At 33.0% G+C, this 22,656-nt stretch overlaps 2 protein-coding genes across 2 annotated transcripts; both read right to left on the bottom strand.

Annotated features, from left to right (window-relative positions):
• Nucleotides 1-7,712: 7,712 nt before the first annotated feature.
• LOC142554799 (cysteine proteinase inhibitor 1-like) lies at nucleotides 7,713-8,084 on the bottom strand. Its single transcript, XM_075665477.1, has one exon. The coding sequence runs from the start codon at nucleotides 8,082-8,084 to the stop codon at nucleotides 7,713-7,715; it is 372 nt and encodes a 123-aa protein (XP_075521592.1).
• A 10,785-nt stretch (nucleotides 8,085-18,869) lies between these two features.
• Nucleotides 18,870-19,241, bottom strand: LOC142554798 (cysteine proteinase inhibitor 1-like). Its single transcript, XM_075665476.1, has one exon. The coding sequence runs from the start codon at nucleotides 19,239-19,241 to the stop codon at nucleotides 18,870-18,872; it is 372 nt and encodes a 123-aa protein (XP_075521591.1).
• Nucleotides 19,242-22,656: the final 3,415 nt, after the last annotated feature.

Genomic DNA, 22,656 nt, shown 5'->3' with positions numbered 1-22,656 from the left:
CTGCATGTTTTATTTCAAAATGTTCTTGACATATTTCGGTTTTTGCATGAAATGATGATCATGTAATATAAAAATAATGATATTAGGACTTGATTGAAGAGTCAAGGAAGAATATATGCATGCCTGGTTTCGTTTGAAAGAAAAACGAAAGAATGAGACGATCCGGCGCGGAGGAGGTGGAACGTTTTCTTATCTTGCTTCTTGCTCGATTTTTCTCTCTTGTTTCTAGCTATGAGGGTCACGATTTTTCTACTCTATAAGCTCTGAATTTCGGTCATGGGGGGGGAGGGAGAATGATGGTTAGGAGAGTGAGGGAGATCCAATAATAAAGGGATCCAAATGGTATGACCAAGCCTCCCTCTTTTGAATTTTGAATTTGCTTGTTATCAAATGATTTTTTTTGGAGGGATACAATGGTGGAGTGTGGCTGATTTTTGCATGTCCAACAAGGCTAGGATAAGATTGATCATTAATTAAATGGTGCTAGAAAAAAAATGAAGAGATTATCCTACTAATTAAATACAAAGAAAGGGTCAAAGGTGTTGAGTTGGCAAGGTAATGCTTAGTCATCTAAGGGGGCCGAAAATTCATCTAATAAATGGAAGGAAATATTGTTTAGTTGATAAATTTTAATACCTTTAGAGCCTTACCTATCCCTAATTAATTTAGTGAAATAACCCCTTAATTATGGAACTTAAATGAATTTATTTTCTACTCACCTCAAGTAACTTAAATAATTCCTTAAACTTCTTTATTAACTTAAATTAACTTACTTGCTAGCTAAAATAAATTCTGGAAATGATTTCTAAATCTTAAATTTTATCTCTAAACTCCAACTCCAGTCCGGCCTCACTGAATTAACTGAAATGATAAAAATCAAACTACTATGATAGAATAATTAAATTAAGGAAAAGCATTTAAATACTCATGCAATAAAAAATCATTTTAATTTAAATACTAGAATTATGCATGGCTTATACGTAGTCTAAGTTACGGGTTCTACAGCTGCTCTCAAATACTGTGGATGCGACAACATGTAAGGCCCTGGCCCTGTCCTCAGACCCTGCAATCACAGTTCCTGGACTCAGACCAGCTTGCACTTACTCATCGGACTTCTCCACGCCAGGAAAGTGGAGTTTGTGCCTTCCCTGGATTCGACCCCTCAACCACCTGGCATATAGGTATATTGGCTACAATCCTGGTAACCACTTGAGCCTCAAGTGGTTACCAGGATTGTAGCCAATATACCTATATGCCAGGTGGTTGAGGGGTCGAATCCTGGGAAGGCACAAACTCCACTTTCCTGGCGTGGAGAAGTCCGATGAGTAAGTGCAAGCTGGTCTGAGTCCAGGAACTGTGATTGCAGGGTCTGAGGACAGGGCCAGGGCCTTACAATAAAAGGCAACTTAAAGACTATGGAGTTCAAGCCTCTGAATCACCTATCTTCTTTGACAATACCAGTGCTATAGCAATCACGCAAAATCCAGTACTTCATTCCAGAACAAAACACATAGATATCAGACATCATTTCATTAGAGATCATGTGCAGAAGAAGGACATTCATCTGGAATACATTTCTACCGATCAACAAGCAGCAGACATCTTTACAAAGCCTCTGTCTGAGAATAAGTTTTCTTATTTTCGTAATGTTCTTGGTTTAATTGATTTATCTTAACTTCTATTTATTATATTCTATTTTCCTTTATGCAATAAATAAAAGCAGTAGATAAACTCGAAAATATTTCATTCATAAAACCAGATGCATTACATTGCCCTATCTATTACATTTGTTGATATCAGCAGTTTGAAGTACTTCAGAAGTACTGAGTACTTCAGCAGGAACCTAACTAAGATTTGCTGGAATCCCCTCTCTTCGCATGATCGTGGTTGCTGAATGGGATTATTCCGCAGCTTAGTCCTTCTAATTTAGAACAATCTAACTGATTGTTCAAATTACAGGTCAATGAATTTTTTCCAAGTCTTCTTATCTTGAAAAAGAATGTCTTCAGACATCATCTTACGAGAAGCTGGAAATTGTTCTTGCAACTCATCTGCTGAATCAGACTCTGGAGAAGACTCCGAGAGAATTTTTGCATCATCCATTTGTTGTGATTTGTTATTCGTGTACATAACTTAGTTGCTGAGCTTTCAGGTACTTATATAGAGTCTCGGGGAAGCTAAAGAGACATCCAACTGTTCACATCATGCACGAATATCAAGAGTCATCTATCATTCCCTCAGATCTCGTATCTTTGTATTTATTAGTTGCATTAATTAAGGGAGAACATTATTTTATTCTGACTTTTCCTTTTCCGTGCTTTATCAGAAGCAGAAGAAGGTTTGTCTTTCCGATAAAACAATGTATTTACTGGTTCTTATCAAGATGCTGAAAATATTTCAGTACTTCATAACTTCCAATAGATATTATCATAAGACGACAAACCCTCTTCTGATTTTTTAGTAACCGCTTGTATAGCCCGCCTATTTTTTATATATTTTAAAAACAATTGGCGTATCTGACACTCTCTGCTTAAATTTTCAAAAACTCAACCGCAAACATACTGACAGGTGTCTTTATGTTTCACTGAGGCTGTACATTTTGAATATTAACCACCTCTTCAATCGCATCTCACTTTTACGTTTCCAGACTTTTGCTTATTAGCTACTGATTTCTCTTGCACTCATCTCTTTTACAGAATCTACTTCGAACTTATTCTATTTGCAGAAATGGCTGGAGCATACACACTCAATGCCTATCAAGTTAACTTTGCATCAGTCTTGACAATCAAGGACGATAATCTTGTTAAGATGTTTCAAGCCATCGAAAAATCTGGTCTCAGAAAGTTTTTGGAAACACCTGCTGTCATATACAAAACAACTCTCTTAGATTTCTACGCCGAAGCAACCGTAGAGGAAGGAAAAATCATTTACTCTCAAGGAGGTGAATCCATCTCCATCGATGATGCACTTCTGGGATCGACGTTCTTTCTCCCATTTTCAGGTATCTCTGAATTTTCTGGCATCACTAAGGAGAAAATATCTACTGCCCTTCTCACATTCTCAGCTTCTGGAGAGGAACTTTCTCCCTCCTGTTTCAAGAAGCTTCTGAAAATGGAATATCAAGTGCTTGCTGATATTGTCGCAAATGCACTTTTGGTCAAAGCTGGAACATTTGATAGGTTGACCAAGGAAAAGGTTCAAGTGATGATAGCTATCACTTCCGCTTTCAAAGTGGACTGGAGCCGATTCTTGTTCAAAATTATGAAGGATATTGTTGTTAGGAAGAGTTCTGGTTTTGTTGTGCAGATCATCACAATGCTAAAGGATGCTGGTTTTCCTTTAACTTCTGAACAGGACGCTTCTTTTGTGACAATGGCAGATGCTGATAATGTGCTTGACTTGAGGCCAAAGCCAACTGTGGCGGAATTTATTGCTCTAAAAATGGAGGTTGGAGATGCTCAGACTGAGGTTCAAAGACCTCAAAATAAGATCAAGATAAAAAGAGAAGTTATCTCCACTGATTCTGATAAAACAGTATCTGAGGAGTCTGCTGATCCTACCTAAGCATCTATCCCTGCCACCCCTAGCAAGAAGAAGGCTCTCACGGTGCTCTGCATCAAGAAAACAGCAGCCATTACTGATTTAGACACTGTCCCCTTGAGATAAGTGTTTCCAGAAGCTACCTCTTCAAAACCAGAATCTGTCACAAAACCAGCAGCCACATCTACTGCCACCACATCTTCTACTGTTTCAACTCTCAGACCCTTATCTGGAGTCGTCTTTCGTGAATCTTCTGCAGGGTCTTCTGCTTTTAGACCCGTGATGCCTGCCTCATCTTCAGATAAAGGCAAAGGGAAACTCGTTGCAGAATCACAATTTCACGGCGCCAAATCATCCGTTTTAACTTGTATTGATCTTCACTTGGAGGAGATTGAGAAATCTGCCAATGAAGGAATGACTTTCTTTGAGACATAAGGTTCGAGTTTTCCATCCTATCACATATTTTAAAACACCAGGCTCATACGCAAAAATGGTGAAGAATGAAAAGAAGATGTTGGATCTTGCCAAGACAAAATGTGATTGAAGCAATGAGACGACGAAGTTACATTCTTGAGCAGCTGAAGTATCAGAAGCTGGAATCTGTTTTAAAGACTCTTAATTCTAATTTCGACTCAATGATTCCGACTGCTGCTCAGGATCAGAATGTGATCCAAATTTTGGCCGAGAGATTGAGATTAATGAATGAGCAACTCCTTGCTCAAGAACAGGCATTTGGAGAACCTGTTCAATATCATGTAGGCTTCGTTCCCGATTTTACTCAGAATCAGCCAGTTGAGGAAAGAACTATAGATCCCCCAGAAGCTAAGGTTTCCAGTACTCTTGCATCTCTGAAGCAGCCTACTCAATCTTCATCTCTTCTATCTGTTCGTGAATTGGCTTCAGTGGATGAAGTCATTCAATCTATTGTTCTTACTGTCTCTGCTGCACCAGAAGCAGCTCAGGCTGATGATATGGTCCAACCGGGAGCTCAACCAGCAGACCAACCCATGGCAGAATCGGATGCTGACCCATCTCAAGCACTGCCGAATTTGGAGATTTTCTCTGCTGAACATCAAGCGGAAATGGTAGCTATTTTGAATGTTCAATCTGAACCCAATCCAGCCGCTGAGTAACTTGAGGCCATGGAAGCCGCGCAGCCAAATGAAAGAGCAGTTACTGAACCATGTTTTGCTGCAGAAGGATCTTCTACTGAACAGTCTACTGCTTCAACAGACCTTGTCTCCTCTACTGCCTTGATTGTTCTTCCTACTGATTCACTAACTCACATTGCTCATATTGCTCATCTTGCTGAAATCACAGAACGAAATCTTGCAAGAAGTCCATCCCCAGACGAAGAGCGCTTTAATCTTGAATCTGAGATTGATATACTCAGACGAAATATTGACAGACTTTCAGAGATCGTCAAGAAGTTATCCTATGAACATGCTGTTGAAGTCGAAGCCACAAACTTCTTCCGAGAACGCGTAACGAAATATGTCGTTAAAACGGCAGAATCGTTGGCTTAGCTTGAAGTTGAATCCAACCTTTTCAGGAAGAATGTTTTGACTATTCACGCTAACATCGTTCTCGGTCAATCTGATGTCATTCGAACTGTGTCTGCTCATGAGACGTCTCTTCGCTCAATCTCAACTAAAGTTGAAGCTACTGATTCGAAACTTGAATCCATCGATGCCAAGATTGAGTCCCAATCTCAGTCTCTTCAAGCCCCTAATGATCGGTTTTCGAATCAAGTCTCATTTCTGGAGATGATGAATGATAGCATTATCAATCTTACTGGACGAGTGGATGAATTACTCACTCGCATTGATGCCAAAAAGGGGGAAGCAGTAGGTAGGATAAAACGAAGGACAGAAGAAGGGAGAACTGGAGGACATCTTGCAGAATCTTCCTTCAGAAGCCAAGATCCTCAGGATGAGGATACAATGTTCAGAGACATTGGAACTGATGATTGAACTTCTGATTTAATACTCCTTTGAACTCTATTTAACTGCTTATTTACTTATCAATTATTTGGTTATAATTGCGATCTGTTTTTTTTATATAATTGTTTCTCTTCATCATACTAACTTCTAGGTTTTGGCATCATCGCAAAGGGGGAAATTGATAGACTTAATTTAATTGTGGTGATGAGAGTCAAAACCAGTAGATCGCATTAGTAAAACCAGAAGATAGTATAAAAGCAGAAGTTCTCGTATCGCCTTAACAAACTAGTACTCTTCGAGTACTTATCAACTTAGAAAAACAGAAGCAGAACTCGGCTTATACAAGATCAGAACTTAACGACTTTTACTTAATCTTTACGATATTAAATGTTACCGTTACTTTATCTAGTACGAGTATTTATTGCACCATTAATGCTGAACAAAGACATTTAACGCTCCTTACCAGTTTTGGTATGAAACAAGACTGATTGTTTCGTAGCTTTCTGCAGGACCCATTTTAGGTACTAAAGCTGATCTTGCTCAGGAGTCTCAGAAGCCGTCTTTGAATATGGACGTTAGACTCAAGTTTTCTATATATATTAGGTTCAATCCTATATAAAAAAACGTTATTATCTTTATCAACACAACGATTATTCCAATGTGAGTTTGAGCTATCATCAACTACTTATCTTCAAAGCTCAACATACAGAAAAGCAACACACGTTTTGTTATCAATATCCGATCTTCTGAGATCATATTGTGCTGCTGTTTCGTAAATCTCTTCTAGTTTAACACTTTGCTACATCTTTGAGAAGAGTTTGTAAACTGGAAAAGAGTCTTTTCCAGAACCTTGTCGTATTCGTTTTTACTGAGTCGTGTAACTAAGAGTTTCAGTAGGCCAAGGGTAAGCCCTACTGAAGTGGGTGTGTACAAGTGTTGTACTGTAATATCCAAAGTCTTTTAGTGATACCTTCTGGAAACAGAAGAAGGGGAGACGTAGAAGATTTTATCTTCGAACTTTCAGAAACAACCACTATTCTATTGCCTACTGTTTTATTGTGTTTTACCGTACTCAATCGGATAGTTTCCGCACTTATTATTGTGATCTGCTGCACTTACTCTTGAACAAGATAAGCTATAATCTCTTACAAGATTCTAGCAACCTTTGCAAAATCAACCAACAAAGGAAAGTGTTTATTCACCCCTCTCTAAACTCTATATCGATCCCCAACAAATTTTATTTTATTGTTGTCAAACACCTTTATAATTATTTTTAACTTTAAAATCGTTTTTTTTTTTAAATAATTGTCCAAACACCTTTTCAACTCTAAAAATGTTTTTGTAGAATATTTGTCTATACACATATTTATTTTTAAAACAACTTTTAAAATAATTTATAAATTTTTTTTTTGTAAAAATGCTTTTATAAATACTTATCCAAACAAAGTCTATACATTGTGAGAGATTTTCATAAATACAAAAGTCATGTCGAAGAATTTGAATTAAGACAAGTATTTAAGAATTTTTTTTTTACTTTTATGAATTTTTTAAATATATTTCCATTATCCACTGACCATTGTACACTTTATTTTCTAAAATAAATTTTTTTTCATACGATAATAATAAAAAAATTAAAAAATAAATTAAGAAAGTTGTTTTGCCCCTAATTAATGTTCGTGACAGAGAGAATTGAAACAAAATTTGATAAAAAAATTAGGAAATCTTTAGTTGAAAATGGTCGAAATATAAATGATGTTATGATATGAAAAACTATTTTTTTATGAAAAACTAGATAGAATATGTTATCAAATTTCTGTTTTAGTATGTTATTTTTGTTTTTTTTATTATGTATATAAATAATTCATATTCAAATATGATTTAATTACAATTCGACGTAGTCAACTTGCTTAGTTATCATAATCGAAATGAAAGGTCAATCTTCGAAAAACTTATAAACTTTCTGGTAGTTTAGAAGCTTGGTAAAAATATTATTATGAGATGTTTAAATATGTTGTTTTTTTGACGGCTTATATGTGGTTTGAAAAATAGTTGGATCACTTAAAATTATTTTTTAAAGATCTTATTTAGTATTTCTAAAAACTGCAATAATATAACATCCAAAAATTCTATGACAGAGATCTAAAATTATGTCCGAAAATATTGTTTATATTAAATATAAAGACATTCTTATTCAGGATACTAGCTAGCATTACATATATAATATCACCCTTAAACTTTCACAAAAGAGCTTAGTTCCCTGAAATGCTTCGAAGGCATGTCCCATACCACAGCCTCGTAATTTCCCGGAGCATTGCCACCAGCCGCATCATTCGCGATGATGACCACTCTGTAATTCGTACCTTCGACTAATTGGGTTTCACCCTTCACCACCTTTACTAACTCCAACTGCACGTTATCCTTCTTGTTGTACTCCGACACCGCAAATCTAGCGATCTCCAACACTTCTACCACGTTAACGTTCGGAATCGGCCGCCAGTTGCCAACTATGGCACTAGGCGAAATGGCCAAGGCTTGGTAATGAAATGAAGCCACCAATATCAAGAGGAGCACATAGAGAAGAAGGCAAGATTTGAGTTGCATATTTTCTTCTGCTGTGAAGAATGCTTTGTGTTAGTTTCTTTCTTATTTGCGAGGAAATACGCAGTGATGCTATGTCATTTATATAGCTAGCACTGCAACTACTTTGCAATCGTGTCATATATATACTTTAAGATTACAATATTATTCTCATGTATTCACTTTTTAGAACTATTTTTTATACAAGTGATCTAATAATATATAAATAATATAATACTAGTTTTTTTATGAAAATTATAATACTAGTAATTTGATACACTTTGTGTGTAAAATAATGGATAAAATATAAATTTATATTTATTCAAAAATTTTATTTTTTATAACCCAAACTAAATTGAAAATTTATTAAAAATAAATATATTAGAAAGAAATAAAATAAAATTATAAATTATAGGTTATGTTAAATAACTTTAAAAATAATTATTAATCTTTACTCCTTTAAAATATGGGATGAAGTTAAAAATGAGAGTATTTTTCAAAAAAGTTAAATGAGAGTAATCCACAAAACTGACAAAAAAATATAGTCATCTAATCCCTTAATTTGTATTTTTGCACATATGTTTTGTGTACAAATAGTGTATACAATATATAATTATACATTTTTATTCATTTTTATTTTTGCACATATGTTTTGTGTACAAATAGTGTATACAATGTAAGGCTCTGTAAGTAATTATCCGGTAATTTGGCATAATTAGAATAATTATTGAGTTGTAAATTAAAATAATTATTTATGTCAAATAATTTTAGAAAGTGTGTTAAAAGTATGTATTTTAGAATATCGGAGAATTTAACGATATAAAATACTTATAGAGTTTAAATAACACACGAGAGCAAAATAAATACAAACCTGGATAAATGGGCTTGAGTTACTACTTTTGGTGACTAATTATTATATTTATACATACAACACACACCTCCATTTATAGAAAGATTAAGGAAAAGGGGGAAATAATAAAGAAGGAAGCCAACACAATTCTCGTCACTTGTGTAGCGGCTGCGATGGAATCGCCATATCTCCTCCGTCCCAAGTTGAAACTCAAAAATTCTTGAAGGATTATCTTCCTAACATCCTTAGCTTCGATTCAAGCCATAATCGCGAATTTTGAGCAAGGAAACGAGCAGATCAAAGCTCCATTTTGTGAGCCCTGTTTATGTGCATTAGTTTTTGGTGAGTTTTCAGTTTTTGTGCTTCAGAATTTCGAGTTTTTGTGTATTGTGCGTTAAGAATCTCGACTTGTGATTAAATAGAACTTGTAGATCTGTTTGTTAGCTTTCTAGAGCCGCTAGAATCATCGAATTCCAATTAGAAAAGGATTTTATATGAATTTTCTACCAAAATGCATCAAAACCAAATTATGCAATTGAGCTGTGTAGAATACCTTCTGTAATTCGAGAATATGACCTCTGTGCAGTTGGAATTTGGAATTTTGGTTCAAATGAAATTGTAGAGCTAATGTCTTGTCCTCGAAATGAGACTTGAATCGTTAAATTCTTGTAAGAATTGCGCAAGTTATGGCTATTTTTCTGAAACTGCTTAGTAGAAGATTTTCTGTCCGAGAATTGGTGAGTGGCAGTGTGTTCTTGCAAATTCTGAGATTAATGTACTGAGATTATGAAGATAGTTTCAACTAGAAAAACTTAGATAATTGATTTTCTTTCAGTTCAAATTGACGGATATTGATTTGAGTTAATATTGAGCGAGATATGAATTTTATACTCTTTAGTGCCAAATCGGACATTGGAATAGAATGTAGTTTTCATGATCGGCTTATTGTTGTTTTGTTTAGGCCAAGGATCTTGAAGTAAATTTGATATTGGATTTGTCAAGTTGGTATATGTATGTTACAGCTAGGTAACATACGACGATAAAACATAAATTATGTTTAATTGTCATTCTGTGTTGCACTGATCGTATCTATGACTTGTTGATTGTTGTAAATTGTTAAATGCCTTCGTTGTGGTATATATTTATTATTGTGACATATTATTGGTATTTAGCATAGGGCATGATGTTATGACATTCATGTTGCGCCCTATCGTTCTTGTTAGCCCATTGTTGATATCCGTTGTTATCTGGCACTGTTGTTATCTTGGGATTATGATTGTTAAATGCCTTCGTTGTGGTATATGTTTATTATTGTGACATATTATTGGTATTTAGCATAGGGCATGATGTTATGACATTCATGTTGCGCCCTATCGTTCTTGTTAGCCCATTGTTGATATCCGTTGTTATCTGGCACTGTTGTTATCTTGGGATTATGATGTGGCTGATAGGCCTATACACATGAGACCGTAGATTTGATTGAACAATCTCGTGGTTAGTGTAGCCTTTTGAGGTGAGCGCTTGGATTTTGTCATCTAGTTCGTTCTGTTGTGCCATCCAGTTGTATCGTATCAGCTGTATGGAGGCCGAGTCAAGGGTGTTATTCAGCACAGCCTGGCATACCTCGCATACTTAGTAGGGCGGTTTAGCTTCATGACGATGTAGCTCCCCTGAGTTATTGCTCGAGCATTATTCCAGTTGTTATCGTACCGTTTATTGGCTTCTGTTATCCCGATTATCGTTGAGCCGTTCATGCATTGCACATTACATTTTATTATATGATTATGCATGATTTATGTTTATTGTTGTTATTGTTGAACTGTTGCATACCAGAATCTTAACCTCAATTGTTTACTGGAGGGGCTACTGTTGTTGCTTTTGGATACCATGGTAGATCTATCGAGCCGTTTTGTAGCATCAGGCCGAGGTTCCGCCAGTGGAGATCGGGATTGAGGTTGGATTGCTTGGTTATGTCTTGAAGTTTGTTTCAGTCTTGTGTTGTAGTTCATTTGTCAGGGAGATGCCCCGTGTATCTGTAGTGATATTTGGTTATTTTCTTATGTTCTGAGTCGACTCTGTGGTTCTTATGATCTGGTGAGTACTTGGTAAGTTTTAATTCTTCTTAATCCTGGACAGTGCGGCTATAGGTTGTTTGACTTTGATTTTTGTTTTAATGACTCTAGTTGGAGTATATTTTTATATAAACCGCCTTTTGAGTTTTTCAGGATGTCCTAATTATGAGAAGGTAATGCCAAAAAATTTCTAGGCTCTGAGGTCCATTTTAAAGTATTTTAAACATTTTTTCCGCTGCTGCTTTAAATCAAAAAATTATTATTTGATAATTAATTGTAATTAGAGTAAATGAGCCTCACATACAATATATAATTATACATTTTTTATTCAATTTTATTTTTTACAATCTAACCTAAATTAAAAAAATATTACTAAAAACATGTATATTATATATAATAAAATAAAATTATAAATGATGAATCATTTTAAATAATATGAAAATAACTATTTGTGATGTCCATTTATTCTAATGACAATTAATGATCAAACAATAATGATTTAATTTTATTCTGCAGCGGAAAAATGGTTTAAAATACTTTAAAACGGACCTCAGAGCCTAAAAAAATTTTCAACATGACCTCCCCGTAAGTAGAACATCTCAAAAAACTCAAGCATCAGAAAATAGTAAAATGACTTAAGACTGACGCTACGATAATATAAACAATCACATGCAAGTGTCAATCAGGCACACGTCAACAATTCTCAAGCATCAGTTCAACTAAGCCGGCAAGACTTTGAAACATACTAAAACTGATCCAAACTAAATAATAACAAGTCAAACACCCATACAGATACTCGGGACATCTCCCCGACAAATAAAATACGGCATAGAACTGATGCAAACTCCAAGACAACCATAAAGACTAGCTGGGAGACTTCAATGGACAAAACCAAGCAACCCCACCTCAATCACGAGCTCTGCTAGTGGAACCTCTGCTGGTGCTGCAAAACCACTCGTGAGATCTACCATGGTGACCAAAAGCAACAACAACAGCCCTTAACAAATGAGGTTAGGATTCTGCTATGAAACCGTTCAACAAACATAACAACAACATAAATTATGCATCAATATATATGTAGATGAAATGTCAAATGCATGAACATGGATCAATATCAACGAGGTAAACGGAGCCAAATGAACGATATTATCAACAAGAATAATATTCGAACGACACACAGGGGAGCTACATCGTCATGTAGTTAAACCTCTCTGCCAAGTATGCGAGGTATGCCAGGCTGTGCAAATTAATACCCCAAATCGGCCTCCATACAGCTGTAACAATATATAACAGGATGGCACAAAACAACCGGATGACACAATCCCAGCGCTCACCTCAAAATGTTGCACTAACCACGAGATTATTCAATCATATCTACGATATCATTTGTATCAGTGTATATAGGCCTATCAGCCACACCATGATCACGAGATAAACAAAAGTGCCAGATAACAATGAATATCAACAAGGGCTGACAAGAATGATATGAATCAACATGAATGTCATAATATCATGTCCTATACTAAATACCATAGAATATGTCACATAATGATCATATAAAACAACGAGGAATTTAGCGACACACATAACCCACATAAGTACGTAAACAACAATAACATCACGTATTTATATTTAAAATAAATTTATGTGTTACTGTTGTATGTTATCGAACTGTAACATACCTATACCAACTTGACAATTCCAATTATCAACTTTACTTCAAGATCCTCAGCCTAAAACACATAAGAATAAGCCGAATAAAAACCCATCTCACCGGAAAAAATCAATAAGAAATTCAATCATCTCGACACGATTAAAACGCCCAAAAACAGAAATCATGAAAACTACATTTTGTTATAGTTCCGAATTCGACACTTCATAGCATAAAATTCATATATCCCTCAATATTGACTCAAATCAATATCCGCAAATTGGAAATGAAAAGAAACTCAATTATCTAATTTTGTCCGGTTGAAACCATATTCAAATTCCCAATTGATTGAGCCCAACATTTCATTGAATACACTATATCCAATCTGTTCTCGGGCATAACATGGCAGTTGAGCAGTTTCAAAAAAAAAAGGTGCATAACTCTCTCAATTCTTGATAGATTTTAACTATTCAAGTCTCATTTCAAAGATAACACATATATATACACTTTTTGTTTGAACCACAATTTTAGAATTGAAGGACCGTTTGCTGAGCATCTTTCAGATGCTTCAAAAAAAATATTCTCCAATGAGCTGCAATAGCTCGTGTTCTGAGAATATTAACATCGATGAATTAAATCGAGTTTGGTTAAAAACCAAGCCGAAGAAACTCGAAGTAATCCTTCGTGAAGAAAACTGTTATATTAGAAAATGTTTTAACTTATGTAAACTAAATAACCGAAAAAGGGTATATTAGTTTTTGCATTCATCAGTTCAGTTATGGTGACAACTGAACTAACGGATACTCTAACTGATCCAAACAGTTTGAAAACAATAATTAATCAGTTAAATACACAAGATATGTTTATGGATATTCGGAGACTTCAACTGCTCCTACGTCACCCCTTCTACCGCCTCGGGTAGGATCCACTAGAAGACTTTGATTTATACAACTCTTTGTACAAATCCACTCAGCTAGGACTTACACTACTGCCTAAACTGAACTCCTAGATACGACTGAAGGCAGCACCTTCCAGCCAACACTTTTTAACGTCTATGTGTCCAAGACTATATACACAAGTTTAACGTCTTTGTGCAAGACTGTATATGAGTGGTCGAGAGAATTTGTGTGTAAGAACTGAACAAGGATGTTCTCACACACTGAGGGAAAATGGCTTCTAAACTAAGCAGATAACACGTTAAAGTGTCCCTCTGGGTTGAATGTTTCTGAAATCAGATGTGCAATGTGCGTGCCCTTTCCTTTCTCTCTTGAAGAAGCTTTGTGTATTGAATCTCGTTCTTTTTCTTCAGCTTCTTCTTTTGGTGTATATTTCTTATTCTATGAGTCTTCACTGATCTTCTCTTTATATAGGCGGGAAAGCTGAACGTACCGTGAGACCCATTTATTGTATCCGTTGCATCTTGAATTCGTTTCTTGGACTTTATGTCTCGACTTTTCGACTGCCCTTCTGAAACGTTTTGTCTTTAATGCTCTGATGCAACGTCCATTATTGTCCTTGGATTGGACAATAGCTTTGTACCTTTACGTACAGCTGGACTCCACTGAAAGAGTTTGTCTTCATCCATAACTTAAAGATTCTGACTGAAGCTTCGAACTAGTCAGTTGAACTGATCTTCAGTTGGGCTGGTGAAATCAGTTGAGTCGTCAGTGGAACTGATTTCACTATTGTTCAGTTGGACTGATCAGCTGGGTTTCTTCATCAGTTGAACACTCCTTCAGCTGGCCAGTATTCTGAGGTTCTCCTGCTGAACCACCTATCAACTGGACAATCAGCTGGACTGCTCAATTGACGTAACAGTTAGACTGATTCAGTTTGTGCGATCAGTTGAGTCTTCAGTTTGCGATGTAAACAGCTCGTGAATGATCCTAGGTGCTGCACACTACGGTAGATTATTAGTAACACAATTAACAAGTTTTGTTATCATCAAAATCAAGATTGCGAACTTGAAAAATTCTAACAAGAATCCAAGTGTACAAAGGTCATAAGCTCGAATTACAGTAGTATTTCTACACAGTTTAATTGCGAATTCGGTTTTGACACATTTTGGTAGAAAAATCATAAAAAACCGTTTCTAATTGAAATTTGATAATTACAGTGCTCATGATAGCCAACAAAAAAGATCTACGGTCTTTATTTATGTCATTTCTAAAAACTCAAGCAGTAAAAATCGCAGCAACAAGAAGAACAACTCGCCAAAACGGTCAAGAAATCACGCATAAACAGAGCACAATAATAGCAGCTTCGATCTAACCGAATCCTTGCTCAAAATGATTGATTTATAGATTGAATCGAAGTTTAGGATGTTAGCAAGACAACCGTTTAAGAATTTTTGGGTTTTGAGTTCGGACGGAAGAGATACAACAATTCTATCGCAGCCGCTACAAGGGTGACGGAAAACAGAGAAGGGCTTGGGTCTTCTTGCTTCTTACTTCTCTTTTGATGGGTGTGTATAATGTATGTATATATATGTATTATAATATTAAATGGTTACTAAAAATAGTAACTCAAGCCCATTTATCCCGGTTTTGAATTTTTTTTGCTTTCGTGTGTTATTTAAACTCTATATGTATTTTAATATCGTCTATAATTCTCTAATATTCTAAAATACATATTTTTTAACACAACTTTCAAAAAAAAAATTGGCATAGATAATTATTTTAATTTAAAACTCAATAAATTATTCTAATTATTCAAAATTACAAGATAATATACTCTAGGGCCTTACATTATTTGTTAGTATTGAATATAGAGTTTAGAGGGAATGCATAAACTCTTTAAAATTTTCTTTGAAACTTGAGTTTATTTTAATAATTTTTAATTGTTAATGCTTGTTTCTAGACCGGCTAGATGAAACTAGACACTGAAAATGGTTTTTCAAGTGCGAAAAAATCCGGCTGGACAAGTGATATGACATATATTCATTTAAACAGACTTTTAACATAGATACCAAACAAATATATGGAAACAAATGGGAGATAAATGACTGAAAATAAATAACACAAAGTATATGGAAGTTGGAAGACAATATTCTTCTATGTCTCTCCTTTCTTCCATTCAAGGAATGAATCCACTAAAAGGCTTTGATTTATAAACTATTTGTACAAACCCACTTCAGTTAGAACTTTTCCAATGCCTAAACTGAAACTCTTAGTATCTTATATACAACACAAACTCAAAATGTTTATTGAACCCTAGGTACAGACAGATAGAAGTACAACTCTTCAATTAAGTAGCTTGAGCAACTAAAATTGATTGGGTAGCACAAGTTGATCCCATATTATCAATATGAATCATACGTGTGTGCTAGAGCAGTTTAAAGATAGATCACTAAAGAGTGTTCGATATCTTCGATAAGGCGGATTGTGAGAGCTTCAATAGTGTTCTTCAATCTTTAATCATGCGTATAAAGATGAACTCCTTCAATGGTCAATCTTCAATAAATGAATACTTGTACTGATTTCCGACACAAAACAAATTGTCTTGTCTTTTTCCCCTTTCATAGTGCAGGTCAGTTAATGCATCTTGACATGTATCCAAATATAGCAATAATCAGCTTCTGAAAAGTCGATATATGAGAGAAAAATGTCTCTGCTTATCTTTTTCTTATTAGGAGACATTCTTGGACAACTAAAATAGGAATATGATCGTTTATAAAGGTTTTATATGATTTCTGATATTGAAACAATCATATTCACGTTACTGGACATATTTTGAGATCGAGCTAATTATATTGTTGACCAGGTTGTTCCGGATCGAGCAGGTTGATCAGTTTGGTCTGCTGGCTGTTCCACATCGAGTTGGTTGATCAACTTGTTTCGTTGGTTTGATCAACTTAGTTTGTCTTGATTCATTGATTTTCGAAGAAAGTGATGAACATGAATATTGTATAGTTTTATCTTAGCTTTCCATAGAATAAAAAATCACTCAATTTAGAGTTCTTATGAGATATAGATGCTCGAAATACTATATATACAACCTGGAACTCTTTCTTATTCAATGCAAAATCAACAATTTCATCGTCATTTTTCACCATCTTAAGAACCGATTCAGATTTCAACTTGTGAAGATGATTTGTAAATCACGGTCTTAGCATTGTAACGCATGTTGAATCGTTCCATTTAGATGAACAAGGTAGTCGCTGGTTTTTGTTTCTGATTCGTCCAGCTCGATCTTGCAACCACTATTTCACATATATAACATCCGAATCAGTTGAGCTAATTAGAAATTTTACTTGTAGCAATTTGAGCTTTTTGTTCAACCGTGTTCGTTTCTTGTCATTTAAAACATCGAGCAATGAGATATCATCGAAAAATTTTAGCTTGCCATAAACTAAGTCGTGATAAAATTATATTTCAGCAACTTAGTACTTCCAACTTGACATCTACCAACTATACATTTAATTAATTATGTTAGCAACATAATAACAAGATTTGTTATCATTATAATCAATATTTTTAGCATTTCTGCAACCCAACACAACTAGAATCTTGTAAATACAAATAAATAGCAGTTGGAACTATAAACAACTTGATGTTGTTTGGTATCATCAAAACTGAGATATTTTTAATCTAACATTATTAATATTTTATTCCTTTAAATAGGATAGGAAGTTTAAAACAACAATATTTTAGGTAAAACAAAAAGGCTTCACCATTCACATCAATTTTTTAAGGGATGTGGAATCAAACTTTAGTTAAAGCTTTTAGAGTAGGTCTCTTGTGAGACGATTTTACGAATCTTTATATGTGAGACGGGTCAACCCTACCGATATTCATAATAAAAAGTAATACTCTTAGCATAAAAATTAATATTTTTTCATGGATGACCCAAATAAGAGATCCATCTCACAAAATACGACCCGTGAGACCGTCTCACACAAGTTTTTGCCAAGCTTTTATTGTCTTTTAGGAAGACTAAAATGAAGAAATATGGGAACTGAGAAATTATATGTTACGAGAGATTTTAGAAATGTGAAAATTAGGTCGGAAGAAATTGAATTAGGATGTGTGTGGGAGATTTCCCTTTTTAACTTTCATAAAATTTATATATTTCCAAGATCCACGACCACTATAAACTTTATTCTTTAAAAAAGAATAAACAATTTTTTCCATACGAAATAATAATAACTCGAAAATATAAATTAAGAGAATTTGTTTACCTCTAAGTGTTCATGATATATAGTAATAATAGAATATTATTAATTTATAAAATAATAATAATTGTATAATAACAATAAATAGAACAATAATAATTAATATTTAATAAAAATTATAAGTATAATAACAATAAATAATAATATAATAATGATTCTAGAATAGTAAATAATTTTAGAATAATTATTATTTAAATATTTTAATTATATTATGAATTCTTTATAATAAAAAAATCATTGTAATTTATTTATCTTTTATTTTTGTGATATTCATCGTAGGAATAAAATAGACTCATCATTTGATTCATATCTTATTTCATTCTACCATATCAAGTGAGTGCATCCAAAAATCTATACTTATTCTTATATACATGAAGGGTTTCTAATTTTTTATTGACCCGAACATGAAGATATAAATATAGACCGCCAAATACATTTTTTTTGTAATATCACAAGAGTAGAATCATACTCGATCTGTCTCGCGAAAATTTCTTATTTCTTGTTTGATTATTTACTTTCACGAAAATTAAATATCAGTCATATCTTTTATTAAAAAAAATTGCATTTTATATTTTATATATTTACTTATTTGCGATTTTGGTCATCTATGTTATCAAAATTCATTTTCATATGTTAGCTTTGTTTTTTTATTAAATAATAGTCTGTGTAAAATAGTTTATACTCAAAAATGATTTTATTACAATTTAACCCGGTCCACTTTCGTAGTTATCTCAGTACAAATGCATGAAAGGTCGATCTTCGAAAAAATTACAAACTTTTTGGGAGTTCAGAAGCTAGAAAAGATGTTTGCTAAAAAAATATAAAAGACATTATAAGATGTTTAAATATGTTGTTTAATAGCTTATATGTGGTTTAAAAAAAGTTGGATCACTCAAAGTTATTTTTTCGAAGAGCTTATTTAGTATTTCTAAAACCTATAATAATATAACATCTCAAAATTCAATGAAGGAGATCTCAATTTATGTCCAAAAATATTTTTCATATCAGATACAAAGACATTCTTATTCAGGACTTGACTAGAATTACATATATGATATCATCCTTAAACTTTCACAAAAGAGCTTAGTTCCCTGAAATGCTTCCAAGGCAAGTCCCAGACCACGGCCTCGTAGTTTCCCGGCGCATTGCCGGCAGCCTTATCATTCGCGATGATGACCAGTCTGTAATTCGTACCTTCGACTACTTGGGTTTCACCCTTCACCGTCTTTACAAACTCCAACTGCACGTTAGCCTTCTTGTTGTGCTCTGACACCGCGAATCTAGCGATTTCCAACACCTCTGGCACGTTAACGTTCGGAATCGGCCGCCAGTTGCCAACGATGGTACTAGGCGAAATGGCCAAGGCTTGGTAATGAAATGAAGCCACCAATATCAAGAGGATCGCATAGAGAAGAGGGCAAGATTTGAGTTGCATATTTTATTTTGCTGTGAAGAATGCTTTGTGTTAGTTTCTTTTTTCTTTGTGTGGAAATAGGCAACGATGCTGTGTGATTTATATAGCACTGCAACTACTTTGCAATTGTGTCATTTGACATATTTGCCCTCAGCTTTTTGGTTGGTTGACTTACTTTCTACTCCAGATGTATGTAATATATATACTTTAAGATTACAATAATATTGTCATTATGTATACACTTTTTGGGAACTATTTTTTATATAAGTGAGTCAATAATTATTTATTATAATATTAGCATATCGATACAATTTATGTGTAAAATAATAGATAAAATTTAAATTTTTATATTTTATAATATTAGCATATCGATACAATTTATGTGTAAAATAATAGATAAAATTTAAATTTTTATATTTTAATTCAAAATTTTATATTTTATAATAAAAACTTAATTTGAAAAATCTATTAATGAAAAAAGTATATATTAGAAAGAAATAAAATAAAATTAAAATGGTAGATTATTTTAAATAATTATTAATCTTTACTACTCCAAAATAAGGATGCAATTTCAAAATGAGAGTATTTTAGGTAAAAACAAAAAAGGTTTCACCAAGCACATCAATTTTTTTCTCACATACGTTTTATGTATAATTGAAAATTATGATTTCAAAAAAAAAAAAATTTATATTTTTGGTCATGTAACTTGAATTTTTTCATATTCAATTATGTTATTCGTAAATTCACATGTGTAATCCTCTAGCTTGCACATATTTTTCAATTTTTATCATTTTTCTCCATAATGATGACGTTAGATCATATATGTCTACAATGTACCATCATCATATCATTAATTTTCGATGACATATTCAAGTGACATGTCGTCATTTTTCCCTGAAATGTCGACACTCCTATTAAAAAAAATGAAAAATGTGTAAATTAGTGGACAAAAATTATAAATTAACCAATAACATAGCAAAAAATGAAAAACATTTAAGTTACACGACCAAAATTTTAATTTTCCATGTATATAAAATAGTGTCTACAATATATAATTATATATTTTAAATTCATATTTTAATTTTACCATCTAAACTAAATTTACAAAAAAATTAATAACAATAATATATATTAGAAAATTAAAATATAATTATACATGATGGAAAATTTTAAGAATGTATTTGAATTTTACTCTTTTAAAATAGGAAGGAGGTTTAAAAAATGTGGATATTTTAAGTATAGCAAAAAGGATTATTCACTGTCTTCAAAGAAGTGTTCGAGTTTATAGAGTATGTGAGTGTTTAATCAATAGTCAATAGTTCGATTCTCACTATCAACACCTTCTCGGACGAGCTTGTCACACAAAGTTTTCCCAGTATGTTTTACCTGACTAACGTGATTTGCATATTGTTGCGCTAATCCGGGGTTTTTTCATTATGTACCGGAAGATAGTAGCTGCAGGTTCCTACATCATATAAAAAAAAGCTTATCACTATCCACACCATTTTCTAAGGGATATGCAGTCAATTTTAGTTAAAGCTTATATTGTCTTTTAGGAAGATTATAATGAAGGAAAGTGGGGAACTGAAAAAGTATGACTTCTGTTTGAACAAGTACTTTAAAACATTTTTACTATTTTATAAGTGAAAAAAACTTAAATTATGTATTTACATAAGATAGTAAAATGTTTTTGAAAACTATTTTTGAAAAAATGTTATCAGATTATATTTTTTAAATAACAATTGAGAGGTGTTTTTTTATGTTTTTATAATAAAAAACGCGGGTTAAAGAGAATTAAAAGATTTTATTAATTTTTTGTCAAACATCTTTATAATTATTTTTAACTTTAGATTCGTTTTAAAATAATTGTCCAAACACCTTTTCAACTCTAAAAATGTTTTTATAGAATATTTGTCTTAACACATATTTATTATTTTTTAAATTTTTTTTAATATTTTATACTTTTTTTTTTATAAAAAGCTCTTTTATAAAATGTTTTATAAATACTTATCCAAACAAAGTCTATATATTGTTAGAGATTTTCATAAATACAGAAGTCGTGACGGAAGAATTCGAATTAAGACAGTGTTGAAGATTACTTTTTTTATAATAAAAAATTATGAATTTTTCAAACATATTTCCATTATCCACCGACTATTGTAAATAATAATTTTTCAGATGAAAATAGTAATAAAATTAAAATATAAATTTTAAAAGTTGTTTTGCCCCTAATTAGTGTTCATGACAGAGAGAATTGAGAAAAAAATTTGATAAAAAAAAAAGAATCCTTAATTAAAAATGGTCCAAATAAAAATGACGCGGTTACATTATGAAAAGCTATTTTTAATGAAAAAATAGACATATTATTTGAGGCAAAAACTTGTGTGAGACGGTCTCACGGGTCGTATTTTGTGAGACGGATCTCTTATTTGGGTCATCTATGAAAAATTATTACTTTTTATGTTAAAAGTATAGCTTTTTATTGTGAATATCGGTAGAGTTGACCCGTAGATAACGATTTGTGAGACAGTCTCACAAGAAACCTACTCATTATCTGACGGGCTCGTTTTTTAAAATTGACTCAATTCCCAACAATCTCAAGTACACCACCGGTCATAAGCTGAATGTTTAAATATATGGAATATGACAGTGATTGTGTTATTATTTATTCATTAATTCACTTAAACAAAAAATTGAAATTTTTTATGTTACAATGAAAAATTAAAAGATATGGATATTTTTAAGGTCGAGAGATTGGTAAGAGGAGTTAATAAATAATCTCAATGCAACTATCAAATAATTCAATTAGTTTGGCAAAGCTTGAATTATAATTCTTGTTAGCAAGGCTCCAATAAACCAGTAATAAGGTACTGCGTGGAAATTGGCTCCTTGAATTGGTTTGAACAATATAAACATTTAGTCTGAAAAACAGTTAGTCTAGGTACACTTAGATTAAATGTACAACATAATTTTTTTATGGATGTTCGAAGATTGAATAACTCATATGACATCTTTTTTTCCGTTTCCAAAAGGATATCATTAGAAGGCTTTGGCGATTACAAACACTTTGCAACAACCCTCTTTAGTAGAGCTTAATATTGTTATATTGAAACTCCTAACTAACTCAAGGTTTAAATAATCTTATCAGTAAACTCTTACTGTCAGTTACATGTATTTTTGAACAAAATATCCTTGGCACAATTGATCTTGAATGATCTTATGTAAACACTAAGTGTGTGATCCAAAATATTCTTGAACAGTTAGGCTCTGAAAACTTGGATAAAAAAATATGCAAGATGTACATGTCTTGTGTAAGGAATTTAGAGTCTGAATCTACATGCATCTTATCAATATATGAGCAAAGAACCAACTACCTAATTTTTGAATCTGATAATCGTTTTCAAATCTGGTAACTGTTGTGTCACATCATCGTCCT

The sequence above is a fragment of the Primulina tabacum genome, chromosome 8 (genome assembly GCF_025594145.1).
Source record: "Primulina tabacum isolate GXHZ01 chromosome 8, ASM2559414v2, whole genome shotgun sequence".
NCBI lineage: Eukaryota > Viridiplantae > Streptophyta > Magnoliopsida > Lamiales > Gesneriaceae > Primulina > Primulina tabacum.
Note: the sequence above shows the minus strand (reverse complement) of the source record. Positions and strands in the feature narration are given on the sequence as shown.

What these genes read in the sequence shown, in the direction of transcription:
- LOC142554798 (XM_075665476.1), bottom strand. Translation starts at nt 19,241, where the DNA reads ATGCAACTCAAATCTTGCCCTCTTCTCTATGCGATCCTCTTGATATTG.
- LOC142554799 (XM_075665477.1), bottom strand. Translation starts at nt 8,084, where the DNA reads ATGCAACTCAAATCTTGCCTTCTTCTCTATGTGCTCCTCTTGATATTG.